The sequence below is a fragment of the Schistocerca nitens genome, chromosome 9 (assembly GCF_023898315.1).
Source record: "Schistocerca nitens isolate TAMUIC-IGC-003100 chromosome 9, iqSchNite1.1, whole genome shotgun sequence".
In the NCBI taxonomy this organism is placed as follows: Eukaryota; Metazoa; Arthropoda; class Insecta; order Orthoptera; family Acrididae; genus Schistocerca; species Schistocerca nitens.
This window is the reverse complement of record NC_064622.1, coordinates 34,229,405-34,241,428: the sequence shown is the minus strand read 5'-3', so window position 1 is coordinate 34,241,428 and position 12,024 is coordinate 34,229,405. Positions and strand designations below refer to the sequence as shown.

Sequence of the window (12,024 nt, the reverse complement as noted above, 5' to 3'; positions counted from 1 at the left end):
TGGCTTTTCAGCTATTGTGGCAGAGCAGTGTATTTACGATGGTCATTGTATGTTGTACAAATAAATCAACATTTTAGCACCCACTTTCTTTTTGGCGCTCAGTGTGACAGGGAAAATTAAAATTTGCTTAATGAAGAATTGAATTAATAGTGATAGCAGCTTCAGTTCGGATAAATCAAGGAATCCAGCACTTCCTGCAAATGTAAAAAGCATTTCCACAGTACAGCTTGCAGTGATACATAAACATCCCAGGAACTGTGCAGCCATAGCTAGAATTCATGCATATCATACTTCCTTAATCAGTCATTAGTGCTTGTGTATCTGTGCATGAATGCACAGTGGCACAGTCGTAAGTATAAAAACATGGAGTGGTTACTGGAGTGTCAATCTTCCAGCTCACTCTAAAATTATATATATATATATATATATATATATATATATATATATATATATATATATATATATATATATATATATATATATATATATAATTAGCCAAAATATTAGAAGAAACAATTAATGCAGCTATTCCTTTACTGTACATAGTATGCAGGACTGTAAAATGTGTTCATACCCTTCATTTCTTAAACACAAGGTGACCACTTCAAAAGCATGAAAACCACCACCACACCCTCAGTACTTCCACTGCACTGCCACAGGGTGTTCATTGCTTGAAATGACAAAATTCTGGTCATTTACCGCCCACAGGTCACTCTTTACAGCACCTAAAGTAATGCGTTGCATTGCTTGACCGTTCTACCACATTCCTTTTAACTTTGTACAATCTTGTTAACTGCAGTAGCAATCTAGACCTTGAATGATTCTTCTGTTTATTTCATGAAGTTTTTACAACCCTTAGCAATGCTAGATGTCAGCTGTCCCTGTACATGAGGCCTGCTTGGTCTTGGTTTAGCCATGGTTGTTCCTTTGAATTTACACTTTACACTCTCATCACCAGGTGACTTGGGCAGTTTTAGAGGGGCTGAAATATCCCTGTTAGGCTAGCCATTTGGTGTCACCCAAATAGCAAATTTATGTTCGAAGTCGCTAAGCTCACTTGACTGACCCATTCTGATGTTAGTGTGTTTCTGCTGACAATAATACTCATTGCCTTCTTTTGTACTAGAAAGTCAACCTCTCATGATGTTCAGTGGTCAATTAGTCAATGTGTACGGGTGTCTGAATAATGATAATTATAAGCATCCATCATTATAAACTTCCAATTTACCAGTAAAACTATAATATGAACCTTGTGATTCAATCCTTTGTACACTGCTTTTATGAATGACTTAACACAACCCTTTAACCCCCACATAATTAACTATGGAAATGAGTTATCTTGTCCTGTGGATAAATATGTTAATGACAATAATGAAGTTTTGAAAATAGAATTGGCTGGCTAAAAAGTAATTAAAAAGTGGAACAGGAGAAAACACACAATTTATGGAAATGTGTGAACGTCAGGAGCAAGTTGCTCCTTCTAACAAGGTTGAAAGGAAAAAAGATAAAAGAAAAAGATTAGAAAGTTTTAAGAAATGGGAAGTTATGGAAAAGTTGCCCAGAGCATTGGGTCAAGGGAGACTTGCTGGGTGGGATGAGAAGATTGAGTCATTCCTGTTCATTGCATCTGGTAAGTCTCATTGACCTGGGGTTCTGAGAGACTTTCCTATAACTCTCCCATTTCCCAAAACTCGCAAGTAATTTCCCTTGATCCCTCTTCCTTCCCCTTCAACACACTGCAGAAACTGCCACTGATTCCAAAAGCTTAAAAATTTCCTTAACTTTTGTGTGTTTTCCTCTGCAGTCACATGAGTAGATTCTTTATCAATCAAACTAAATTGTATTCACTGGTTGCAACTGTAGTGAGTAAGTATCTTTCATTACTAGAGCTGTAACAAACTTAACAAAATACTTCAATGTGAATGTCAGTAAATCTCAATTACTGAAATTTAAAATGAACAGTTCTCAACACACGAATGTCAATAATGTAACTTCTCAACAACAGAAATTTGCAGCTGTAAATTAATAGGTGGTAACGGTGGTGGAAAATTTGTGAACAAACCACATTATTGTATGTGGAAAAGACAGTAGTGTGTTATCTCCTTAGCCAGCTAGCAATGATAGTGCCCAGTGATACCTTAAAAGTAATATACTACAGGAAGATTTAACTTTGGGACTGAATCGGGGGCTGTGCAGCTGATGACTGCATTAAAAAAACTTTACAGAAAAGAACAACAAAACTTGCACATAGCTTTTTCGCAGAGAATCTTCTCATGAAATTAATGAAAAACAAACAAAATTGAAACTGACAAATCTAAGCCCCTGCTTCAGTGGTTTGGTTTGTCAAATTACCAAAGGCCCTAATAAAATGTAAGTGGAGTGACGTTAAAATTTTGGTGTTATCTTTTCTAATAGAACATGTTCTAATATGAAGTCGTTGAATTTTAAGACACTGATTGTGATAATGGAACAGTATATCAGCTGTAAAGTAATAAATCTATAAAATAGATATGACTAAAAATTGTAGTATATTACATAATTTGTAAATGAAATTACTGTAATACCTTAATTTCTTATGTTTGCAAAAGCAGTTGTCATAACTCTGTGTGAAGAAATTTTATTTAAATCTTTAATCTTCAAAAAAGGTATTGGGAAGTGATAAAACTTGATTACAACTAAATCTCATTAAATATGTTATTTGGTTAATGATTTATATATCCAGAGGATCATGATAAACCTATTTTCACACAACACATGCATAATTACATTGTGCACCCTAAACAGCTTACTACTATCATAACCGGATCCTTTCTCAGTGATTTAGAAATTAATGTATTTCACTCACTACATTAAACAATAAATGTCTGTATGAGGCTGTCACTCAATTTTAGTAAATGACTATCATATGATAAGAAGTTAATTCCCTATTAACTTTGCATCCCTGCCTAATGAATCGAGCAGAGACTTTGATCTGCCACAAATGTTCCTGATCAGTTCTCCATGTATACAAAATAAAGTTAATGTATGCTAAGATAAGTGAAACAAACATCAAAATTTATCCTGCTTGCTATTCCTAGAAGACTTTGAAAGCATATTGTGAGTTAACAGGTATTTCTCTCTCATTTAAATATATGGCCGAAAGAGGCAGCTTTCCTGTCATCCAGGAACCTCTGCCACAAAGAGCGCAGATTCACCACGAGCTGAGGAAAGTTCACAGGCAGTTACTGTGATGAATGGGGCCAGGCTAATCAGCCCAAGTGCTGTAGTGTGCAAGTGAGACAGACCCTACATCACAGGAAAACCCAGGGTAGCATAGCAGTGTTCAATATTGCGGACCTGAGGTCTGCTATAAAGGGAAAAATTCATGAAAACTATTAAATTCTGTAATTCAGGGAATTAAGCCACACTTATTTTATTCTACCATCCTCCATAAATTTTCATGGTGATCCCAATAAAACTTGAATATTGATCATATCTATAATAGTTTAGGATATACTGTTACAATGAAATTAACAGGTTTACTAAAAGACCTGAATGCTAAAATCTGAAAGCTTTGGTCGATCTTAACTACCGACATTTCATATAGAAGCGTGTCATTAACATGACAAATGTTGTAAATATCAACTCTGTAACTTTGTCTAAAAGATATAGTAAATTCAAATTATCACTACTTAAAGTTAAGCATCAGATCATTTCACCCACACAACACATTGAATGATGCCAGCATGACACCTTACTGAATCATTAGGTAACAGAATATTTGTTGTAAAGTTTAGTGCATAAGTTACTTTTGTTCTTTATTTATCAGAAAGCACATTGGTGCTAGACTACTGGCTGTGACATTCAAAGTTGAGAAGGAAATTGTATTGATGTTATGTAAAAGAATTTAACATTTATTATGTAATGCATACTATTGTTACTTTATTTGGAATGTGACAGTGGTGAAGCTTTGATTATTTAAATACGTTAAAATGTAAAATAATGTAGAATAAGCTGTAGCCAATCAGATGCACAGCTTCAATAAAGGGAACTGCCCTAGTGAATTGATGAGTGAGGATACTAGACGTGCAGGAAATGCAGCTAGGGATGCGCAGAGGAACAGTGTGGCTGGAGGCAGCAACGTAGACGGTGCTGGAGCAAACACGAAAGTAGACAGTTCTGGTCTAGACACCAAAGGGAACAGTTCAAATAGACATGCAAAAGCAGACATATCTTTAGATAACTAGGAAGTGAAAGGGCTTAGCAAAGTTCATTTTGTGTGATACCACGGGACTTCGTCTCCAAGAGGTGAGCAGCTGCGCACCTGGTGTGAACTCACTTTTCATGTAAATATTGAGATGGAGTATTGAACTTGTAATTCTCGATGAGATGGTGAATGATTGAACTGTCACATGGATATGTGCTAAAGGGCAATAGTAATTCTAAATATGACCACTTTCACAATTAGTTTGCATTCAGAATAAACATTATTCTAACCAAATTGCAACTTTGTGGCCTGCATCACTTATGGGTCACAGAGTTCCTGATATTATTATTACGGTTATAATATATTACATTAACTTTGCTTTCCGCAAACATGCCATCAGCCAGACAATTTAACCAAAGGGCCATAAGTGTCTAATTTAGGGTGTGTAATGTGACATGTGCGGTTGAACTCCTAGAAGAGTTTGAGCCAAGAAATTTTGACAACGAGGAACTGCATGTGAGCCCGAACATTTTTACCATGTTAGCTTGCAATTTTGGTAGCACTTTAACACAGTTCATTATAAACACACCACAGGACTGTACATACTCATTCTTAAAGTGTAAACAGTGTAAGTAGTCCAGTTCCTTGGTCTTCGGCAAAGTGCATTATTTTAAAAACTGTCAAATGCATTTTCTTATGTAATGTTGGAAATCTGACAGATGGAGTAAAATCAATTACAATGAAATAATTGTTACTGGAGAGCACCCATATAGGGAAAGCATTGGTTATGGTGGCTTCCTTGTTTATGGAATACATTAATCAGCTGAGTTCCCTTGTATTTTTAGAAGTATTGTGCCTTGTTTGATGCCACCTACTCATTTCTTGCGTTGCTCCAAATGTGATTATGAAGTTCCAGTAATGTCACCATGTAAATTCATTACTATATGCAGATTTTAATTCTGTCCTACTTCTAGCTTCCAATCGTAATTCCACTGGATTACACTGCTTCTGATCTGGAGCCAGAGCACCGTGTTGCATACTTTCGGGAGGATATAGGCATAAATTTACTGCACTGGCAATGGCATCTTTATTACCCATTCTCTGGCATGATGGAAATTGTCAAGAAAGATCGTCGAGGTGAACTGTTCTATTATTTTCACCAACAGATCATAGCAAGGTTTGTATTTCTTAACTGAACTTGTTAGTGATGTATCAAGAAAAGCTTCACAATTGACTTAATTGTACCTTCATTTCATTTTGTGAATCAAGATAATAAATTTACGCCCTTCCTTTATTTAGTTAGATTTTGGTACTGAGAATATCCCTTGTGATGTCGGAGCATATCAAAGTATATGGAGAAGACACACACTTGGTTAAACTATTTCTTATGTTTACAGAGAAAGCAAGTGGTTCTGGAGAAACTAGTGATAACAATGATACTGTCTTAAAATTTTCTCGTTAAAATGAGTTAAAACAGCCTGAGAAAGCTAAACAAAGTTAAATTTCATCTTCCAGGTACAACTTCGAGCGGCTGAGCAACAAGCTTGCTCGTGTAAAACGCTTACTGAACTGGCACGAACCAGTTGAGGAAGGCTACTTTCCAAAACTTGATAATATCGTTTCCAGCAGAGTTTGGCCGCCAAGGAATTCATTTACGACTCTCCGGGTAAGATTGCCTAATACAGCAATAGTAGCATACCTGTGCTGAAGGATTTTTGTTTTACTGCTATGTCTGTTGATCCCAGTAGCACCAGAGTTACTAGAATCTGGAATGAGTCAGTGTTTTTGAAGAGTGGTTCCAATCAACAGTTCTTTAATAAACAAGGTTAATAACACAAGGAATCATCATTAATATTTAAGCATATGCTGATACATTCATATTAGTAATACCTTACACTTAAAAACTAATCATTTATGACAATAAACCCTTGCACGTGCATGCTCATTTACACTAAAAGTTTACTAACTGAGCAGAATCTATTTACTGTGGGTACTCTATAGATTTGCTTTGTCAACTGGCAACTTTCATAACTGCAGCACCACACCAAAGTATACCATTCTCTTCATTGTGCCACAGACGGCGATCTAATTGGACAAATAGAAATGGGGGTGTGCAATCATAACTTAAGACATGATACTCAATGGCATGAGAGACCTCATCTTCCTGCTTTGAGGGTAGGACAGACCAGTATTTCATAACTTCAAATCAGAAACCCTATTCATAACATCGTATTCCTCTGACATGCTGAACAGGGGACTACTCGATGTGCAATTGTGGCTGTGGGTCGAGGCCAATGCTATTGTACTTCTCCAATAAGTGTTCAGATGTAGAGCTGCCAGCTTCAGTACAGTTAGTGATATGCTTCCCAAGTGACAATACAGAAAGAAATCTGGGGACCTGGTGGGCCAATTAATAGGTATAAGTTTTAACTTAATTTCTAGGAAATGTGGTCATGTGCACAAGACTTATTATCTAAGAAACTAAAATTTAGAAGTTTTTGGCAGGGAAGAAATAATTTACTTATCAAACCAGACATGGACAACTTAAGCCATGTGAATACATACCCTTGAAAGGTGCACTCTCCTGCTAAAAACTACTCAAGTCAGTAAAGGAAGTAATTAAAAATGGTTGTGTTGATAGTTCCAGTGTCTTGTCTTTCCATTTAACCTAATATGCCATTGAAATAAAATAAAACTACACGAAAAATAGGTGTCCAGAATTCTTGTGAGTGGAAGATAATTGGACTGTGTACTTCAATCACTGTTTCATGGGACTGGTAGTATAGACTTGTTTTCACTGCTGTATTGTACACTACTTTGCACTTGTTTGGGTTGGAAAAAAGCTGACAATAACATGGATGTTTGATGTGTGCTGCATGCATTTTTCATTCAGTGTTCTCTAGTCACATGTGGTTGGTGTTATTAGAGATATGGCCTAACAACCTTCTTTAATGACCCCTTTGGAACATTAAAGTTTCCTCTACAATTTTATGTAGCAAATAAATTGCCCACATAATCTGTGTGCAGCGATTCTCCACGCTTTATAGATGTGTGTGGAATAGTTGAGGCTGTAATCACATGTGCATATAAAATCAATAAATTCTGCAAAGACTGTAGGGACAAAGAAACAAGGTATAAAAAACTTACTGGCTGTCACTTCAGAGTGCAAGGAAGAAACAAGAAATATTTATTTTACTAATGTAATACACAGCTAAAGATATATCTTTGTGCTACAGTGTATTTGTCCTAGCTGCTGCAGAACTACACCAAAGCAAGGAAATTTATGAAAAATGGCTTTAAAAGGAATAAATTATTTATAAGGTGTTAATGAAAAAATGGGATTGAACACAATTACTAATGGGAGTCCTAGACATGGTGGGAACATATGCTTTCTGCAGTTATTCTGCAATGTTTCCAATGATGCAGGGTGGGTAATTGTGCTTTCATTAATGAGATGTCTAATTCTTGCAGGACATAAACAGAGAACTAGATCAAATTAAGTTTGATATCCAGGATTTAGAGCGTTGGAGGGACCGCATCTTTGAAGCTATCCACAGTGGATCTGTTATAAATGTGAGTATTTGCTAATAGTTAACGGATATGTGATGAACAATGTACAAATATTTGGTTATCTCTCTCTCTCTCTCTCTCTCTCTCTCTCTATCTATCTCATCTATCTATGACCTGGTAAATTCACATGAGTTTAAGCCTTTGCTTGTCATTTATTAGTGACATTAGAAATTGGAAAGTCTGCATGTAGCAGTATTAACAGCTGGTGTATAACATTGAATCATACTAAGAATGTACAATGTATAAAAAAATTAGGACATAAACTTTCACTCAATGTCCACACAACACAAATTGCGTTTGCAGTGGTGCCATGATCACGAAGCATGCAATACTGATGGTGTTACACTATGTCGAGTAATTAGTTCTACACTGTGCACAATAGTCCCTAGTGTCAAGCAGTGGCCTGTGCAAATGTTAAATAATTCCCTAGTTTTGGAGGGGTGCACAACTGTTGTTCCCAGTGTCCAGACATTGGGAGCAATCGAGTTGGAGATCAGGTCGGAGCTGCTGGTAGTGATGCTGATGGCATGCTGGTACGTTAGACGTACCGCATCTTCATGTTACCTCCTGTGTGACAGTATCTTGGTGCCATTTATCAACTGCACAATGCTTATTGACAAATACGTGTGTCTATCGTGAACTCTGTATTACAATGCTCCAACGGCCAGCGAAAGCCCCAGATCTGGCCCTGATACAACATATGGGGGGCCAGCTTGGTTATAAACACCATCCCAGTCCCCAGTATTCAGGGTACAAAGCACCAGTTAGAACAGCTGTGTGCCATATTGCCTCATAAGAAGAAAAACAGCTTTGAGCCCCTTCCCAACTGAGTCATTGCTCACATGCATCCTGGCCAGAGGACGGGTACAATATCATACTGCCAAGTTCATTGGAAATTTGACTCTATTTTGTAATCACTGAAGCAACATCACACACCCTTTCAACCCAAGAATTTCCTCTCTCTTCAGAGTGCTTCAATTCTTGCCAAATGATACATATATATTTTTCAAAACTAAAATTGCAATCAATATGAAAATTGTGCATATGTCATGAAGCAAGAAACATCAAAATTAAACTTTCTCAGGAACTGCTTAATCACACTGTGGATGCATTCTTGTTATAATTTGCTTTGGCTACAGAAAACAGAATTATTTTCTTAATTAAGAATCCATGTTAAACTGTATTTGCTAATACATTTAGTATCCCTCCCAATGTAAATGATCAGCTGCCAGCGCCAGATGCATGTTGAGTTACCTTCATGCACATCTGATGGTACAGACTTTATGCTCCCTGTAGAGTGAGTCACATGGAGTGTATAAATTTCCCCTCACTGGGTTCTGTACCCCTTTTCTAAAGTCACAATCAGCCCACAAAGTGCTCCCATCAACAGTATAGTGCAACAGTGTTGTCATGCCAGGCAAATACTAAAGTAGCAGTGGAAGACATTCTCATTTGTGCAGTTGTTAACCTTTCCCTAGTGTTAATTTTGGGGTCACCATGGACCCAGCATTTCTTCAATGCTGGCAGGAACTGTTACGCTTACGGTGGCAACAGCAGGAGCAGATACAGGTACTGGTGTGCAAGAATGTGGAATTGCTTCATGTCCTTAACCTGCCAGTGGTGGGCCAGATGACCTCTTGCAGACCAGGTAAGACTGCTTTGTCCAGCAGTGCAGGTTTGAAGACGTCCCGAGATACTTCTCTTAGACCAGTTTCGTTGGTTGCTGGTGTGATATTATGGACACTAAACAAATATTGTGTTGCAGTTAGAGCACCACAGGCTCTCTGGCTGTAGTATGTGGTCTAGATCGCCAATAATCACACTCCCCTGCAAGTGTGATTTTTGAATGACAGAAATGTTGTTCATTTCTGTTCACTCACTAATTGTGGATGTGATAGTCTGCTTATCACTAAGTCCAAAGTTCAGACTAGGCTGTTGACCACATTGGACCCTTCTGTAGCCAACATTGATTTGATTATCAACTCTTATTAGCTGACGACGACCTGTGTGTGTGTGTGTGTGTGTGTGTGTGTGTGTGTGTGTGTGTCACTGGACACTGGGGATGTCCTTCCCACTCGGAGCAGATCACCCAAGCATGTTTCACTGAAGTTTATGGAGCGGTGGCCCATCGAGTTTAAAGTAGATATGGGAGAGACGATAAGCCTCATTACTTGAGGTATGTACAGGCTCAGTGCTCAGAATTGCAACAGCTGTTGTCAGGTTGGGGCTTACAATAAATGGTGTGTTCATTCACAGGGGCAATTCTCCATTTGTGCACATTATAAGAAAGTGGAATGGCTGCTCAAATTGTTCGTGGTAAATTCGCTGTTGCCAGAAACTGTTCTTGGCTCAGAGACGGTTGTCTTTGTGAAAAATGTGTTGTCACTAAATACACAATTTGGACTCCCTATCCATTCATAAGGCCTTCTGTTTGAGAGTACTTTTGAACAGGCTGAAAATTTAGGCATTATGCTCTTCAGCTGTCAACACTTACTAAATATTGTTGCCCTCCCCCATTCACTTTGCCATGTGTGAAAAGGTAAAAGTAGAAATTTGGCAGGGGTAAGCCTTAATTACTGCTATTATCTAAAGTCAGTGGGCCTCCCCCTTCAGTGATGTCTAAAGACAGATAGTACCATGTGACTGCAGCAATTTTAAACAGATGGTCAATGCACAACGTCCTGGATTTGTATCCAATTCCACAGGTGGTGGTGTGACTGGAGTTGTTGGGAAATAAGTATATTTCATGCAGTGACTTCCGCCATGTCTACTCAAAGTTGCTGTTGGATTGTCACAATGACTCTTACTAATAAATATCCCCTTTGGGCTTCACTAGTTAAATTGCTAGCCTTTCAGAACTTTGTCTGTACCAAAAATTGACATAATTTGGAGCAGATTATTACAGAAATTATCTGTTGCATCGGTTACCTTGACATCTTAACCAGCCCTACAAGAGCAGCATTCCCTTCATTGCAGCTGAAAAACAGTCTTCTCTCCTCAAAGGTGAGCTTCTTGTACATTTTTACAATGGATGCCCACACAAAACCTAAATCAACATGCCAGTGCCCAAGAACTTGAAGGATCTCCGGTGATTTCTGTATTATCCACAGTTAAGCGCACCCCCCCCCCCCCTTCCTTGGCTATGTACATCTACCATCCTCTAAATTGGTATTGCTAGATGGGCTTCACGTTCATCTGGTCTGCAGATTGATAAATGGGATTTTCAGTCCCTCAAGCAGTGTTCATGCTCTGCGCCCTGTCTCACTACTTTTACACAGTGAAACTTTACCCCTGGCCTGTGACGTTCCATTATGGCACAGATGCAATTCTGACAGAAACGTGTATGGCACCAAACAGCCCATCGCCTATGCATCGGACGTTTTCTGCCATGCAGTGTAATTACTCAGAAGAGGAAAACGAAGTGCTAGCTGTTAGTTTAAAGAGTTCAAAAATCCCCCGTTGTCTTGCCTGTGGATGATGTTCCCCCTAATCCCTGACAAAGCCACTGGTGTCTTTGACTCTCATTCCAAGCTGTCCGACAGGACTACCCACAAACTGCAGAGGTAGTTCCTCTTTCTCAGTAATTTTTGCTATCATTATTAAGACTCCACTGCTCAGCATTCTCATGGCTTCGTGTGGGGCCCCAGGCAGAGTTCGACTGGCAGGAGGCTCTGTGTTCATGCTGAAGACTTTCTGAAAACCCAGTCAGATTTTCTGTTCACAGTATGAGGTGTTATAACCACTGCAGTTGCTGACCCACGTTTCTGGAAAATTGTCCAGATGTGTTGGCCAGACTGCATCTCTCCTGCTGTGGATCACCCTCTCCCCTCCCTGCCCATGATGGACTAAACAATGTCAAGGAGATCATGCTTGCCACATAGGAGCAATGCTGTCATCTCCCAGTTGTTGCATGCACTGCAGTTGTTGCATGCACTGCAGTTGTTGCATGCACTGCAGTTGTTGCATGCACTGCAGTTGTTGCATGCACTGCAGTTGTTGCATGCACTGCAGTTGTTGCATGCACTGCAGTTGTTGCATGCACTGCAGTTGTTGCATGCACTGCAGTTGTTGCATGCACTGCAGTTGTTGCATGCACTGCAGTTGTTGCATGCACTGCAGTTGTTGCATGCACTGCAGTTGTTGCATGCACTGCAGTTGTTGCATGCACTGCAGTTGTTGCATGCACTGCAGTTGTTGCATGCACTGCAGTTGTTGCATGCACTGCAGTTGTTGCATGCACTGCAGTTGTTGCGTGCTCTGGGGAATGG

At 38.8% G+C, this 12,024-nt stretch overlaps 1 protein-coding gene across 2 annotated transcripts in view; it reads left to right on the top strand.

The window, feature by feature from the left end:
* LOC126203273 (phenoloxidase 2-like) overlaps nucleotides 1-12,024 on the top strand; it is a 112,008-nt gene that overhangs the window by 84,764 nt on the left and 15,220 nt on the right. For both annotated transcript variants that reach the window (XM_049937529.1, XM_049937530.1), the window contains 3 exons: nucleotides 5,161-5,363; nucleotides 5,702-5,852; nucleotides 7,658-7,759. In XM_049937529.1, the coding sequence (XP_049793486.1) occupies nucleotides 5,161-5,363; nucleotides 5,702-5,852; nucleotides 7,658-7,759 (456 nt within the window). The remainder of the gene's footprint in view (nucleotides 1-5,160; nucleotides 5,364-5,701; nucleotides 5,853-7,657; nucleotides 7,760-12,024) is intronic.